Source organism: Myxocyprinus asiaticus, chromosome 15 (assembly GCF_019703515.2).
Source record: "Myxocyprinus asiaticus isolate MX2 ecotype Aquarium Trade chromosome 15, UBuf_Myxa_2, whole genome shotgun sequence".
NCBI lineage: Eukaryota > Metazoa > Chordata > Actinopteri > Cypriniformes > Catostomidae > Myxocyprinus > Myxocyprinus asiaticus.
This window is the reverse complement of record NC_059358.1, coordinates 1,211,998-1,230,158: the sequence shown is the minus strand read 5'-3', so window position 1 is coordinate 1,230,158 and position 18,161 is coordinate 1,211,998. Positions and strand designations below refer to the sequence as shown.

The 18,161-nt window shown below is 42.0% G+C and overlaps 1 protein-coding gene across 1 annotated transcript in view; it reads right to left on the bottom strand.

Moving 5' to 3' along the window:
* The window catches only part of LOC127453144 (cyclin-dependent kinase 14), a 217,384-nt gene that overhangs the window by 197,295 nt on the left and 1,928 nt on the right, over positions 1–18,161 (bottom strand). The window contains exon 2 of the mRNA XM_051719328.1: positions 7,897–7,928. Within this exon, the coding sequence (XP_051575288.1) occupies positions 7,897–7,928 (32 nt within the window). The remainder of the gene's footprint in view (positions 1–7,896; positions 7,929–18,161) is intronic.

Sequence of the window (18,161 nt, the reverse complement as noted above, 5' to 3'; positions counted from 1 at the left end):
TGCTGGTCTAAGCTGGTCTGGTTTTAGAATGATAGCAGTGAAATATGATCAGGAAACATCTGAGGTCCGCTGACCACATCTGTCATAGAGGTCAACCTAATCACACTTGACCTTTGAGAAGAGGCAAGCACGTGCTCTATATGACTGTGTACACTGACAGCAGCTCATTCTGTAACGAGTTCAGTTGATGTTCAAGTCATATGACCGAGTGCGTTCTGCTATAAATAAACCACAGAGCTGTCGAGATGATCTTCACTGTCTACAGATCACACAAAAACAATGAGATGTTCAATTCATTCATCTGATGAGCATTCAGTTAAATCATTTACCAAATGTGAGGTCTTTTTAGGCTGAATCCCATATATATATATATATATATATATATACACAAAAACAAATATATCAGTAAAGTCAGTAATCTAATTACAATTGTAGAGAATTGTAGTGAGTCAAAATAGATCTTTGTGGTGGTCAACATTACGCCACAAATGCTGCTGATTCAGCTTAACTTGTATTGAACCCGGAATATTCCTTTAATTTTTCTAAATGTGAAGACACACACACACACACACACACACACACACCATGCAAGATAATTCAGTGTGTTCTGCATCAGAGTCTCAGTCGCAGCATTCATGTGCATGTCAACATCCTGTTGAGTCATAAATGTCAGCACTCATTAAAGACTCAGTGCTGTAACAGTATGACAGATCCATGTGTGATCACATGCACATATGAAAAACATGTTCACCCAATAGTTTCTGCAGCCAGCGGTGTTTACCAAAAGGCCAAAAGTAGAGACCGCCAATGGAAAGCGCTCATCTACAGTACTTCTACGAAGCAACATCCTCTATTAGACTCCCAAACACACACACACACACACACACACACACACAAAAGACATTTCAGGGAGGTCAAATATTTCCTGCTGTCTCAGACACACACTTCATGCCCAACAGGAAACTGTTCGTTTCCTTTCCAGATTCCTTACATGTTTCCCTCGTGGCAGCAACCATTTATAGCCAACAGAGCGAAGCAGCTCCCATTAAGAGAGCGCTTCTTTCTGTCAATAAACAAAATCACAACGAGAAACAGTACTAGTGATACTTGACTTGGCAAATAAATAAAGTGAATATTCTTGACTAGAAACCAGCAACAAATCCTTTTTTTCCTCATGTAATGTCACTCACTAGTTAAATTCAGAGGCTGCAGTGTTACACAAGGCTTAATTATAATTTTTTTGAATCCCCTTTTCTCCCAATTTGGAATGCCCAATTCCCACTACTTAGTAGATCCTCGTGGTGGCGCTGTTACTCACCTCAATCCGGGTGGCGGAGGACAAGTCTCAGTTGTTCCGCTTCTGAGAACGTCAATCCGCGCATCTTATCACGTGACTCATTGTGCATGACACCGCGGAGACTCACAGCATGTGGAGGCTCATGCTACTCTCCACAATCCACACACAACTTACCACGCACCCTGGATTCGAACTTGTGACTCCAGGGGTGATAGTCAGCGTCAGTACTCGCTGAGCTACCCAGGCCCCATACACGAGGCATTATTGAGCTGACGGAGCATCGTGCAGAATACAGCTTGACGAGATAAAAGAAAGCTTGGCAGATGGAGAGAAAGAATGAGCTGAACAAGACATCTGCAATCGTCTAAAATCTGTACACGGTTGTTGTATGGTAAACGATGCATTTTTTGATGCACAGTTCACGTGTATGTAATTAGAGAAGATGGCAAGAGAGGAGGTTTTATACAGAGCAAGAAAGTGGCATGCTCGGAGTCTGAAGAGAGAGGCCTCCCGCATGCATGCACTTCCTGTGTGTCTCGAGGGAGATGCAGAAACACACACACTCATGCAGGTCTAACCAGATGTGACGGGTGACCACGCCAGTGAAAAGGCGAGTGCTGCATCCATCCACAGCACCAGAACACCAGAGATCAAGGTTATATAAAGATCTCACAGTGGAAATATATCAGTTAGAGCTGAAGTGTAATTTTTTCCATGTTACAATACTTTCTTGTATCCCGGCCTAATATGCTGAAACAACAATAAGCCATTGAAAAGTTTGTTTGTGCATCCTGACCAGAGATATCCCTATTTAAGTCATTCCAGAGCCAATATATAAAAATTGATATATATATTGAATATCGTCAAAAGGATGAAAAACATGTAATTTTTTTAAACAATACCAGCCAACTCTATCTACAATGTACATGGCGACATCACTTCGCTTGTAATGTAATGTAATGTAGTGACCACTAGTGATATCAAAAGTACTTTGGTACCAAGTCGATACTAAAATAAAAAAGATGTAACAATATGCTATGCTTGTTGTAGTAGATGACAGAAGAGTGCGCACATTTACTGTAAAGTGTGCAGCACCTGCAGACTATATATTTATATCAATAAATCGCAGCACTTTAAAGGAGCAATATGTAACATTGACATTAAGCTTTTAAAATGGGTACTTCAGTCCAAATTCAAAATATTGGAGAACTGTCTCCCCTGCCCCATCCTCCCCAGACTCAAAGCTCACGCAGGTTGCCAGGTTGAGGACACGCAACAGGAACGAGCAAACTGACAATGCAAGCGACGAGCCTTACACTGTAAGTTGATCAACTAATGTATACGTTTGCAATGTTTTTATTGTTTGCAAATTATAAACCAGCTCATGTGGATTTTTTATAACTCTGTCAATGTTAGCTAGATGTATTGCTGGCTTCCATGGCTGCAGCGCGCTGTGTTTGCCCGCTAACTTGTTTCAAATCTGGCAACCCGGGGTGTTGAAATACTATTGGGAAATGGGCAGTGGGTGGGATTATTATTATTATGTTGAACCTACATTGTATCTCACTAGCAAGAGTGCTGTTGTACTGAATAGTAGTTTTCATCAATGTTTTCATTTATTATGTGACGTTCTGTTGTGTAGCAATTTTTGGCAACCTATGTTGTGTTCTGGATTATGCTGTGAAGATCTTTACTGAATCTGAAGGGAGTGTGTTCAGAAGCATATTACATTTTTTATTTATCTACTTTCTGGTATCGAGAATCATGAAAGTTTACTGATATTAGTACCTACTATTGAAATGTTGGTACCAGTGAGAGCAGTGACCACATTAACATGCACTTAAGAAAACAGTTCATTCCAGGGTTTTTGCAGAAAGCGGCATTCTAAAACGTCACGTAAACGTCATTTTCCTTACGCCATTTAAGGGATAAAGAGAAAGCAGTTTAACACACTCAGGTTTTACCCCGAGAATGCGTCATATGTGGCCATGTAAATGCATAAGTGGTGCTCTTACAAGTTTTTGAAGAGTGCGCATGTGCGTATAACAGACCGGATAACTAGCGACAAACGATGGAGCTGTACATCATATCAACACATCAACACAGCAGAAAGAATTCAATATTTCTGGGAGTACAGCAGGAAAAGGAAAAAGCACATAAACTATAAACTATAACCATTTATACACACCAATTTAAAATATCGACTGTCCCTCACGTTTGCATATATGCGCTCAAGTGCACTGGGGGAATCCCGCAGAATGAGGTAAGAGGGAAACCCCACTATTGCAGCGCAATTTCATTGCAGGTCGTGATGGAAAGTGAAGGAAACAAACACAGCAACAACTCCGGAATATCTGGAAATAAAGCCAAGCAACAGAGAATAAAATAGTGATGTCTTACCTGGATGCCATGTTTGTTATTTACACAAGCGTTGAAGGGAAATTATGTTGCTGTGGAGAAAGCTGCTTACTAAGCGAGCCGCATGTATACGGTATAAGGCTTTCCAGCCTTAAGCAGCATTCTCAGTGAATTAAAATTCTCTCATCATTTACCCACTCTCATTCCATCCCAGATGTGTATGACTTTCTTTCTTCTGCAGAACACAAATTAAGATTTTTAGAAGAATATTTCAGCTCTGTAGGTCCATACAATGCAAGTGAATGGTGACCAAAATGTTGACACTCCAAAAATCACATAAAGGCAGCATAAAAGTAATCCATGTGTTTAATCCATATCTTCTGAAGAGATATGATAGGTGTGGGTGAGTCTTCTTATGCCAGAAATTCTTCTCCCTGCCCAGTAGGGGGCAGTATGCATGAAGAATGTGAATAACCGAAAACACAAGAAGAAGAATGTGGAAGTTAAAATGGAGATTGGCAGAGCAGGGAGGAGAATTTATAATTAAGAAAAAAAAATTTTTTTTTTAATATTGATCTGTTTTTCATCCACACCTATTATATTGCTTCTGAAGATATGGATTAAACCACTGGAGTCTTATGGATTACTTTTATATAGATTTAAGTGACCTTTTGGGTTTCAACATTTTGGCACCCATTCACTTGATTTCTAAAAATCTGACCAAAGATGACCGACAGTGGACTGACTTGCTAGAAAGATTTTGGTTCCGGTCAGTTTTAATCACTGTTCGATATTAATGCACTGTTTGTAACCATAGCAACATAACAATACAGAGCAAGCAGAGTGAGCTATAGCAATTGAAAACGTTTCCCAACTACTTTCACTGGCATAGCTGATGTAATAGAATTCAGCTCGTTTTGCACGGAGGGTGAGAGAAGGAAATCAGGACCTATTAAATGCGTCTTTCACTGTTTGGCAAGGTGATGCAAGGCGATTTAAACTGTAATGTGTTGTGTATATTATGTTGCTGTGCTGAAGTGCCGCCTATAGCCACTAGAGGCCCTTCTGCGCTCACACATCTCTGACTAAAATGCTAAAGAAGCGCTGTTTGCTTGCGGTGAAGCGCTACCTTACAAGGACAAACTGCGATATCATTCTTAGTTCTGTCAGTCATGCAGCTTTGATGGATACCATGCCTAGTTGAAGTCAATAATTGACAATATCACAATTCCAGTGGGTCAGAAGTTTACATACACTAAGTTAACTGTGCCTTTAAGCAGCTTGGAAAACTACAGAAAATGATGTCAAGCCTTTAGACAATTAGCCAATTAGCTTCTGATAGGAGGTGTACTGAATTGGAGGTGTACCTGTGGATGTATTTTAAGGCCTACCTTCAAACTCAGTGTCTCTTTGCTTGACATCATGGGAAAATCAAAAGAAATCAGCAAGTCTGGTTCATCCTTGGGAGCAATTTCCAAACGCCTGAAGGTACCACGTTCATCTGTACAAACAATAGTACGCAAGTATAAACACCATGGGATCAAGCAGCCATCATACCGCTCAGGAAGGAGACCCATTCTGTCTCCTAGAGATGAACGTTGTTTGGTGTGAAAAGTGCAAATCAATCCCAGAACAACAGCAAAGGACCTTGTGAAGATGCTGGAGGAAACAGGTAGACAAGTATCTATATCCACAGTAAAACGAGTCCTATATCGACATAACCTGAAAGGCTGCTCAGCAAGGAAGAAGCCACTGCTTCAAAACTGCCATAAAAAAGCCAGACTACAGTTTGCAAGTGCACATGGGGACAAAGATCTTACTTTTTAGAGAAATGTTCTCTGGTCTGATGAAAAAAAAATTGAACTGTTTGGCCACAATGACCATCGTTATGTTTGGAGGAAAAAGGGTGAGGCTTGCAAACCGAAGAACACCATCCCAACCGTGAAGCATGGGGGTGACAGCATCATGTTGTGGGGGTGCTTTGCTGCAGGAGGGACTGGTGCACTTCACAAAATAGATGGTATCATGAGGAAGGAAAATTATGTGGATATATTGAAGCAACATCTCAAGACATCAGACAGGAAGTTAAAGCTCGGTCGCAAATCAGTCTTCCAAATGGACAATGACCCCAAGCATACCTCCAAAGTTGTGGCAAAATGGCTTAAGGACAACAAAGTCAAGGTATTGAAGTGGCCATCACAAAGCCCTGACCTCAATCAGAGGAGGCCTACAAACCTGACTCAGTTACACCAGTTCTGTCTGGAGGAATGGACCAAAATTCCAGAAACTTATTGTGAGAAGCTTGTGGAAGGATACCCAAAACATTCGACCCAAGATAAACAATTTAAAGGCAATGCTATCAAATACTGACAAAGTGTATGTAAACTTCTGACTTCAACTATATGTCTCAGATGTCAAAATCTGCAGGTTCCAGAGTGTTTTGAGGGTTTCCCCTTGTTACTTTTACTGTCACTGCCACGTTTGTAATGTCGGTTTTTCCACATTAATGTGAAAAGGACAATGAATAAAAATTAAATAATAAATTTTCTCTGGAGTGCCAAACCCTCTACATTCTGTGGAAATTATTATTTCTGGATTGTGCATTTAAATTCATAGTTTTGACCGAGTGTGTGGTCGCACTACTTTTTCCTCTGTGTCTGATTTAGAACAAGCGGAGTTGTAGATCTAATGACCCTTAGATAAAATTAACAATTATTTTTTGTTCTTCTTTTTTTTTAATAATTTTTTTTTATTTGGAACGCCCAATTCCCAATGCGCTCCAAGTCCTCGTGGTGGCGTAGTGACTCGCCTCAATCCGGGTGGCGGAGGACGAATCTCAGTTGCCTCCGCGTCTGAGACCGTCAATCCGCGCATCTTATCACGTGACTTTTTGAGCGCGTTACCGTGGAGATGTAGCGCGTGTGGAGGCCCACGCCATTTTCCACGGCATCCACGCACAACTCACCACGCGCCCCACCGAAAGCGAGAACCACATTATAGCGACCACGAGGAGGTTACCACACGTGACTCTACCCTCCCTAGCAACTGGGCCAATTGGTTGCTTAGGAGACCTGGCTGGAGTCACTCAGCGCGCCCTGGATTCGAACTCGTGACTCCAGGTGTGATAGTCAGCATCAATACTCACTGAGCTACCCAGACCCCCGCATTTTTTGTTCTTCTAGTAAAAAATTTGGGCTGCAAAAAATCTATGCCAGCTGTAACTAATCAATTCTGGTAAGTGACCATGCATAAGCTTTGCGTCGGTGGGTTCTTCGCCTCCACGTCCTGCATTTAAAATCATTTAATGCACAGCCGTGAATTATCCCTTACTTAAGTCATCTTTATGTTCTGTTGAAACAACTTTCCATCATAAGTTGAAACAACTTAAAATTTTAAGGCAGCACAAAAAAATACTTTAAGTTAAAACAACAAGATTTGACTTTCTACATATCTCTGTGTAAAAAATGTTTGACGTATTTTGCTCCAAAATCATAGGCAAAAATGTGTTATTTCGACCCCCACTCTACAATGGATTACTCAAATATTGATCTATGGTTTTATCATCATTTATGTTTATCTTTCTTCAGAAAAGGTATTAACAAAAGCAAAAATTCGACATGGAATAACCCAATACATCATATTTTAAATTGAAAAAATTAGCCAATAGCCTACGCACCCCTGTGATAGCACAACAGTCAAATTGCATATTAATGTGGAAAGTTGAAATATCACTCGGTAACCAATAAACAGGTAAACAACCAGCCTTGCATTGTGTCTAACAAACACCCCTTACTAAAAAGTTCTTCCTCGTCTTGACTTGTCAGGGACACGTTCCACTCATTATTCCACACATTTATATGTTTTGTCACCATTCACAGGAATAAATACTGTAAATAGCCCTGCTTCGCAAACATATCATTGCACTGTATATATCATCTTAGAACCCAGCTCTACCCGAGTGCCTGTTTCCAAAGATAATGGAGTAATGGATGGGTTGGAGCCGGAGCACAACAGATGAATGAAGCATCTCTCAAACGATCACAACTGACACTTGAACCCCAGAGATCTACAGCAGCTTGAAATAGAAACATCCAATACAACACCAATGACAGTCTGAGCTCTGTGCAATTCATTACGCTACAGAAAATACACAACAAAACATAAACCTTCAGATTTATGTCAACTGTGCCTTCAAACAATCCCATGGTTCATTTAAGACAAACTATTTTATTTTCGCTTACCTCGTCAAAGCCGCTGTCTTCTTTCTTGAAAGCTTGAAAGGGAAAAAGAGAAAAGGATAGATCAGTCAGGGAATAAAAAAAGGAAACAGGCAAAAATCGGGCTCTTTAACCCTCTGACGCATGAATTATTAAACATCTTAATACTAAGTTCAACACGAGAATATCATCCCAATCTTTTTTTTACAAAATGATGATATTTTGAGAGAGTTTGGATGTAAAAATACACCCTGAATTGCCAAAAATGGCTTTAAGATAATTTTTTATTTTCATGCCAATGAGAGTCCAATAAGAGCGACTGATATTTTTCCAGCTCCAGTAATAGATCATTAAACAAATGTACATGTGTGAAAGATGAACGTTCAACTTGATACTCTGATACCAAACATTGACCTTTATAGAAAGAACATCACTTAATAATGGAAATAGCAAATGGACATTTGGAAGCAGAGAATAAATGGTTGGCAATAAAGCCATCCTCTCAGATGAAATTAGACTGTGTGTAATTGTAAATATTGGATTACAGTGGTTTTATATGTTTAACAGTTGTGGAAAAGATCTCTTTTGCAGGGGGAGAATTTTTGTTTGATGAGGTACAATCAATAAACCAACTTAAAGTTGAAGTGTGTAATTTCAGCGACACAAGCGCCACCCAATGGAATTGCAAAAATAAACAATGTTTTCAAAACAGCTTTTTTGGGGGGATTTTCTCCCCAATATGGAACGCCCAATTCCCAATGCTCTCTAAGTCCTCATGGTGGCGTAGTGACTCGCCTCAATCCGGGTGGCGGAGGACGAATCTCAGTTGCCTCCGCGTCTGAGACCGTCAATCCGCACATCTTATCATGTGGCTTGTTGACCGCGTTACCATGGAGACGTAGCGCGTGTGGGCATCCACGCACAACTCATCACACGCCCCAACGAGAGCGAGAACCACATTATAGCGACCACGAAGAGGTTACCCCATGTGACTCTACCCTCCCTAGCAACCGGGCCAATTTGGTTGCTTAGGAGACCTGGCTCAAAACAGCTTTAATACGACCCTCATTTGCTGTTGTTCAAACAGTCAGAAAGTCCCGCCCCCAACTAACACCATTAGTTCAGTGATGTTGTTGGGGTGGGTCTAAACGGGTCGCTTAAACACAGGAATTTTTATATACACAGTGATTACAATTTTCAGGAAACTTAACCTATGAACGGCTTACTTATGGTTGTCTTTGCATTTTAAGATGGGATGGAAGAAAACACTGAAAAAGTAACATACTTCCGCTTTAAGGACAAATAACTGAATGGGGAATCCATATTAGAATTTAAAGGAATGCTTCGAGTTTTGTGACATGTTGTCGATGATGTCGTTTGGGGCAGGAGCATCTGTTTGTCTGGCCAAGCTGTTTGAAAACAATCATTATTTTTGCTATTGCATTTGGTTAAGCTGGTGGCTAGTGGATAAAAACACTTTCCAATCTTGTGTCTGTAAAGTTATATCTAAAATTTGAGTTTCTGTCAAGACCAAGTTACCTTTGACATGAAGCCCGCAAGGGTACTTGAGAATTATGTGATGCATCTACCAGTAAATCATCGTTTACATGGAGGAATCTCAGTAACACATTACCAGAAGTTCTTCCGCCTCGAATAGCAGTCCCACCACAGACAAATTAAACACTCAAATATCTGTACAAATATATTACTGTAAAAAATAATGCAATTTTTGTTGACAATTATAGTTTTTTCTCTAATCAATGCACAGATGCTGTGGATAAAACTCAATTAGTATTTATTAAACCCAGAACATTCCTTTAAAAAAAAAAAAATAATATCTTCATTCCTGAAATGACAGCTGAGGAGATTTGTGCTCGTGATGTGACTACAGATAATATACACCGTTTTTTTATTAGGCTGATTAATAAACCTTTCCCATACTGTAGATAGATCACTTAATTGAAGCATAGTCATGCAAAGCGTCATCACTGTTAAATGAGAATCGCTCTGAGCATCTTTCTCATGTTTCATGCAAAATTATTTATTCATGTTATTGTTCTGAGGCGACGATTGTTGCGAGTGCTGAGCCATTAAATTGCATCCCTCCCAGAGGACAATTCAGACAGAAACTGTGGAACTATTACAGATTTTAATTCCTTCAGTTTATGAGGGAAAAAAACAACCAAGTGAATCGTAATGACTTCATTAGATAGCTAGATAGATAGATAGCATTCAGAAAGTATTCAGACCCCTTCGTTTTTGTCACATTTTGTTATGTTGCAGCCTTATGCTAAAATGCTTTAAATTATTTATTTTTTCACATCAATCTACCGGCAGATGTAACGTGCCATCCGCGGCGCCATCATGATTCATGAGTGTTGCAGTGATGGTTGTCCTTCTGCAAGTTTCTCCCATCTCCACACATGATCTCTGGAGCTCAACCAGAGTGACCATCAGGTTCTTGATCACCTCTCTTACCAAGGCCCTTCTCCCCCGATTGATAACTTTTTGCAAATGTATCAAAAATCTGGTTTCTGCTTTGTCATTACGGGGTATGGAGTGTAGATTGATGTGGAAAAAAAAGGGATCTGACTATTTTCTGAATACACTGTAAGTAATTTCAGCATCTTGGTGAGCCGACCCTGTCAGATTAAAGGGATAGTTTAACCAGATATTAAAATTATGTCATCACTTACTCACTCTCATGTTGTTCCTAACCTGTATGATTATTTTGTGGAACACAAAGGAGATGTTAAGCATAATGACAGCTTTAGTCACCATTCACTTTCATTGTGTGGGGAAAAAAAATTCAATAAAAATGAATGATGACTGAGGCTGTCAGTCCTCTTTTGTGTTCCACAGAGGAATGAATGTAATACAGGTTTAGAACAACATGAGGGTCAGTAAATAATGACAGAAATGTCATTTTTTTGGTGAACTATCCTTATGACTAGGGGTCGACCGATATATCGGATTTACCGATTAATCAGGCCGATAATTGCGGTTTTTTAACTATCGGCAAAAATCAACTACGATAGTTTCCGATAGTTATTTTTGGTTTTATTTCTCCGGGGCCGGCGCTGGAGGGTTGTACATTCTGAACTCTTTGGTTCTACAGCATACCGACGCCCTCTAGATGTTAAATAAAAACGAATCACTGACTCCGTGTGGGGTTTACTGTGCAATGTGACGACTATGCAGATTTAAAACATCGATAGAGAAAAGCTAAGGTATGTATACATATTATTATTATTGTCATGGTACAATAGATCAATCAGTTAACACAACCAGGTGTTTGATAATTAATTTGGTTTTAACTAATCGCTGCACTGGAGAACTGCATTGCTGACCATTAGCTGTTTGAATGATTAGAACAATGTTTCAAAGTCAAAGATGGAAACTGCTTACATTTCCTCTTAATACGCTGTTTTGAATAAAAGCATTTGTTACTTAAAATGAGCTAATGTAACAAAATTATTGATTTTTATGTCGCATCTTAATTTCATAGTGTGCAATCAATGTAAATTTGTTCAACTGAAGTTCACTTAATCCATTTACGTTGAGACAACTTAAATAATTTTAGTTGGCCATTACCACATGTACGTGTGATGTCAGGTCCCCAGCATGCACTGTGGCATAAGTAAAAACTCTGAATTAATGTCTTAATATTTGCTTTTTATTTCAGTATTTGCACTGATGTTGTGTTTGTTGTCCCTTTGGGTTTTGTCTCATGTGAGTGCATCTATATTTAAAAAATATGATTGTTGAGTGTCACTGTCATTGTGGTTTCTCTCCCTCATCTATCACATCGCTTCAGAAGACATTGAACAACTGGAGTTGTAAGGATGTGCTTTTTGGGGGGCCTGGGTAGCTCAGTGGTAAAAGACGATGGCTACCACCCCTGGAGTTTGCTAGTTCGCTAGTTCGAATCCCAAGGCGTGCTGAGTGACTCCAGCCAGGTCTCCTAAGCAACCAAATTGGCCCGGTTGCTAGGGAGGGTAGAGTCACATGGGGTAACCTCCTTGTGGTCGCTATAATGTGGTTCGTTCTCGGTGGGGCGCGTGGTAAGTTGAGAGCGGATGCCGCGGTGGATGGTGTGAAGCCTCCACACACGCTATGTCTCAACAAGCCACGTGATAAGATGCACGGGTTGATGGTCTCAGACGCGGAGGCAACTGGGATTCATCCTCCGCCACCCAGATTGAGGCAAATCACTACGCGACCACAAGGACTTAAAAAGCGCACTGGGAATTGGGCATTCCAAATTGGGTAAAAAAAAAAAAAAAAGGATGTGCTTTTTGGAGTGTCAAAATTTTGGCACCCATTCACTTGCATGGATTACTTTTATGCTGCCTTTATGTGCTTTTTGGAGCTTCAAAGTGCTGGTCACCATTCACTTGCATTGTATGGATCAGCAGAGCTGAAATCTTCTACTAAAAATCTTCATTTGTGTTCTGCAGAGGAAAGAAAGTCATACACATCTGGGATGGCATGTGGGCAAGTAAATGATGAGAGAATTTTCATTTTTGAAACGTTTTCTCACAAGAAATTTTAAAGACTAGGTTGGAAATTATACTGCTACAACACAGCTATAGACCATTTCAAGGATGTAAACAATAACAGACGAATTCGAACGCTACTGATCCTGAAATACTTTCGGTCTCATTACCGGATCCTTTAAATAAGACTCTGAGTTCTCAAAGAACATCTAACGTTTACCTGAAGCTGCTTATACAGACTCGTTATTGACACTGACTGAGCGTAGTTTAGATGCTTACAATTATTTCCTCAGCCGAGAGATCAGAATATTGGATCGCTCCTGTTATAAGCCAAAATGATCTTTCAGAAATCTAAACACTTTAATTTACAGTTAAAGTTCCAGGCATCCAGAGAGCATCCAGTGACCGAACAACATGGTCCACATTTTAATAATTACATTTTATGACAATTGTGTTAACATTAGTAACGTTAATCGTCATAAAGTCACTATGAATGAGGCGCCTCACGCTGTTGTTTTGAATGAGTTTGACAACTACTAGGAAATGTTCATGGGACAATGATGTCACTTCCTTAAACCAACGAATAGTCCTTGAAATAGTCTATAAATTCTTAACAGACTTTTGCTGGAAATATATGGCATACGATGCAAATCATTACTGACTGTTCTTACATTTTTCATCCATACTGACGCCTCCATCATCGCAATTACGACAAAATCTCATCTTTGTTAGCTGACAGATGCTTGGTGATAAGTTTAAATCAGCAGAATTTGCAACAACAACATTTAGTACATCACAGAAAGCCAAGTGTTTCAATTTTCAGGGTGTAAAAAAATGCATATACAAGGTCAACAACTGTAAGATTAAGTGACAAAGCAGCACTGGCCAAATCGTGCAAGTAACAGTTCCGTCATCTGTCCTGAAACTCTCTCACAAATAGTTGAGCTCTGGATGCTCGGTACTGAATTCATTTTAAGTGTGTTTACAATAAAACATTTATCTTGTTTCGTCCACCAAAGAAGGTTGCATAATTAAAATGCCTTAAAATTTTGCATAGGCAACTCACAAAGTTTTGGAACATATCTCTGATAGGAATTTAATGTTTTGCTTATCTCCATGCAAAGTGCAATTATCTACCCATATCAATACTGATTTTCTGTGCTTGTGGAATATAAAGCAGTCCTTTAACAGAACTCTTTTGTGTAGATCAACCATGAATCACATGATCACTGAAGTCAGCGTCTTTAGGACAAAAGAGCCCCAAAGGCAGCGTCTTATAACCGCTGTCCACAGTTCGGTAACAGAGAGGCCTCTATGACAGCACTACTCAACACGCATTTGGCCTCCGAGCGATCTTTTGCGGCGCATGCTATGATATCATCATCAGAAATATATTAATCAGCGGCCTATCAAATCTGTATGAATTGTGATGTGTCTTACGGTAGTTCTCTACATTGCTGAATCACGTTAGAGAGGGAATTCGACTGCAAGAGGATGTTACAAAAAATTTAAAAAAATAAAAAATACTATCAGAGCATGGCTGATGTTATGAGAGCGGTGGTCGGTCTGCCGTGCGTTCATACACAGTACATGTGCGCACATGCAGTCTGTCAATCAAACATGCACGCTCTAAATCTCACTTGAGAGTCACTCAACATGGCGCGAATCTGTCCAATCTCTTGAACAGCTCATCAGAGATACAGTATGTAGCTCTCGCACAGGGCATAACAAATGCAAGGACTGTTCCTTATCCAAATTAAATGAAGGAGGGAAAAAGGCTTGAGGGTGAACCACCTGTGCTCTAAAGCACGTGGTTAGAACCTTAGGCACATAGCCTCTCCTGGGTTTGACGGTAGCTTTTGAAAGACCCGGACCAAACTCCAGACATAAATTGTCAACTAACAGTGCATGCAAATCACCGATGCGTTTTACTGAGGCCAAAGCCAGCACTACTGGGGTCTTAAGAGAAGTCGCCACATAAACTTTAAGTGTTGAGCCCTGCGTCTGATCACTCTTAAAGAAATATACAAATTTCAGGTATAGGGCAGTTCACTGGGTCTTTGCCGTGTGAAAAGCACCAATAAGTGAACACATTCCATTTCAGTGCGTAAAGGTATCTCATGGACGTTGCTCTAGCCTGTAAAATTGTGTTCATAACCGACTGAGCCAATTCTGGCTTGTCCGCTGTGCTCTGTTCAGAGGCCAAATCATGCCTTGTGTTTGAGAAAGAAGGTCTCTCCTCAGCGGTATTTCCCATGGTGGCCCGTCCAGTATTTCTACCATCTTCAGAAACAGGACTGATGACAGAATGAAGGAGGCACACCTGGGGAAAGGCATACTTGCGTTTCGCTGGCCATTCGTGGGGCAGCACGTCCTGGCGACTTAGATAAGCCACTACTGTTGTGCTGCCCAAACGATTTAGAATGTGGTGATTCACGATGTTGGAATTAAAAGCTCTCAAAGCTAGAAAGACAGCCAGTAGCTCTAGGTGGTTGACATGCCATGCCTGTTTCGCACCTGTCCAGGTGCCGAAAGTTGGGCGTCCATCACACACCACGCCCCAACCTGTGTTGTATATGCATCTGTGGTCAGCAGTTTTCTTCTGAAACTTTGACCCAGCATAACACCCTGTTGGGCCAGCGCTGTCCATGGTGCTAGAGAAGCCAGACAGCGGCAAGTCACCGGGATGCGCATGCACATTGCTTGGGCCAGTACTGGAGAGATCTCATGTGTAACGGACCTAACGGTATGATGGTGGATGCTGCTGCCATAAAACCCAGCATTCTCTAAAATGACTTCAATGGCAATGTTTTCCCAGTTTGTACTGAGACAGACACTGAACAATGGTCGGTACGCTCTCGTTTGTGAGATGCGCGCGTATGCTCACGGAGTTGAGACGAACTCCTAAACAGGAGATTTACTGGCTGGTAAAAAGTGTGCTTTTCGCCCAGTTGACATTAGACCAGATTTTTCAGATGGCAAAGCAGCAAGTTTCTGTGTTCACTCAGTAGTGCCTCCAATTGGTTAGTAGTAACCAATCACTGAGGTAATTCAAAACATGCACAGCGTTCATTTTCGATGGAGCGAGCGGCGCATCGATACATTTCGTGAATGTGCGGGGAGCCAGGACCTTCAGGACAATTGTACGCGGTGCAATTGGTACATGAAGTACGCGTCATTCACATCTATTGATGCAAACCAGTCTTGAGGTAGGATGTGCGATAAGATCTGTTTGAGTTAACATTTTGAAAGGGTGCGTCGTGTGCGGGGGATTCAAGCATCACAGAACTCGAATGGGCTTAAGCCCGCCGTCCCTCTCCAGGACGAGGAAATAATGGCTGTAAATCCAGCTGTGTGTGTCGCAGTCTGGGACAGTCTCTATCATGTTTTTGTTTTTTTGTTTGCGAGGAGACTGTAAATCTCTGCACGCAACACCGGCACATGGTGGTTCACCAGACCTGTGGTCGGACCACAGATTGCAAAGCTCTGGTGAAGCAAAGTGGCTGGTGTACAAACTGAATCGTATGACCTTGCTCGATCGTTTTGAACACCCAGTCTGACACGCTCGTGAGGGCTTGCCATGCATTCGCACAGTGTGGCAGCAGGCTTATTAATTCATTTGAAACAACCTTTATCGCGTTCTTTGCAAGAAGATTATGTATTTCGGCTCGTAACACCAGCATGTCTTTGGACGGAACCATGGAAGACAGAACACCATTGAAACGGGGCGACCAATGTGCAGATTGGATCGTATAACCATGTTCAATCGTTTTTAGCACCCAGTCGGAAATGCCTGTAAGGGCGCCACGCGTCCACCTTAACAGGACTGAGGGCACTTTGGCTTGTTCATTGTATGATATGATGCGCCACTCACCACTGGGATGAGGTTGTGCATAATGTGTGGGCTTTGAAGTGGGAAAGAGCTCTTTATTGAAAAAGCGTGAGCGTCTCGTGCATGTGCAGCAAGCGCTGTATTCTTTTTTGCATTCTTTTTGCATGTGATTGAATGTGAGACACAAACAACATTTTGAACAACATTTTAAACAACAATATTCCTTTCCCGACAAACAGTAGTGGGGAAGAGGGGAACAGCACTGTGTGTGCCAATCGAGCCTTCTTCGGGAACGGGGAGCTCTTCATTCCGCTTCATAGGGCCATGCCCATCAGGAGCGCTTTTACTGCGCTGGGTTTTTTTTCCCCTCGCTGCAGGGCTTGCGATGCCTTGGCGGCTGCCTCTGTTTGGGCCATGGCTTGCATGGCTTTACCGGCGGCTCGGCAGCAACATTTGGCGGCTTGAGGCAGCAGGCGTGGAGTTTTTAGCTGGGCGCTGGCCAGAGACAAGGTGCGGAGAGAACCGGTTGTGATGAAATACTGCTCTGTCTCATAGCCTGTGAGTGTTTCTGAGTCGTGACATAGCTCTCAGCAAATCTATCCACAGAGCTGCTGAAAAGGCCGGCTGGAGACACCGGAGCATCAAATAGAGCGGCTTTTTCCGCATCACGCATTTCTGTGAGGGTCAGCCAGACGTGACGATCCAAAACCACCAGGTTGCCCATTTACTTGCTAACAGCCTGTGCGGTGACTTTCGTGGCTCACAGCGCTATGTCTGCAGCAGTGCAGAGCTCTTTGAACATATCTGGATCTTAGCTTTGCTTGTCCATTTGCTTGAGGAGCTTAGCATGGAAAACTTGGAGCACCGCGATCGCATGGAGAGTTGAACCAACTTGGCCCGTTGCCGAGTATGCTTTTCCAGTCACTGCGGACGTCAATCGACATGGCTTGGAAGGATGAACGGGGCGTGATTTCCATGCCAGACAGAGATGTGCTTCTACTGCCTCTTCCACAGGGAGTAGTTGGGCATAACCTGTCTTCCCCGTGGTTAACTTTAGTGAGGAGAGTGAAATTGCTGTGCGATCGAGCTGAATAGGGCGCGCCCCAGGATTTCGTCAGTTCATTATGAACTTCCGGGAAGAACAGGGTGGAACGCGGTCACTTGATGATGTCTGGACTGCAAGAATCATTCATGAAGATGAGATTTTTCAGGTTCCTCTGGAGGAGACCACTCGAGACCGAACGCTTCGACCACCTTTGAAAGGACGTGAAGCATCTCCTTGGCAGTGGCACATGCACGCTCCTCGCCCTCGCTCGTGGAAGGGGCAGCAGTGTCCTCCATTGGCCACTCGCCAGATGCAGCAAGAGAAATAACATCATCATCCCCAGCATCAGAACCGCTGAACGTGACGAGGTTGTGCGCTCTTGCAGAGGGCCGAAGCTCGTCGCGCACATACTGTATCAGCATAGATGCAACACATGGAGATTGAGGGGCTCGCAGGGGGTATGCCAGCACGAGGTCCACCTCAAGTTCATCCTGCTTGACCTCACGGCCCCTGCCACGCCTTTTCGTGTGATCCCTCAGGAGTCACAGAAGAGAAGGGTGGGAGGGCATAATGAGCAAAGTATCTTGAGACTCATGCCCTCGCAGTGATGACAGTCTGTCTCCTGCGTGGGCGCAGCCCAAACAGCGAATGCAGCCGTCATGCTGTTCAGACGACATGACGTGTTCCTCGCATAAGGAACACTTACTTAAGGATTCAAAACTCCTCCCAAAGCGCTGTGGGGAATCAGGATGCTGAAGCGGCTACTAAATGAATGAAGAAGAATGTTAAAGTGTAGATTTACAGTAAAAAGGGGACTTAAATATTGATCTGTTTCTCACCCACACCTATCATATCACTTCAGAAGACATGGATTAAACCATTGGAGTTTTATGGATTACTTTTATGCTGCCTT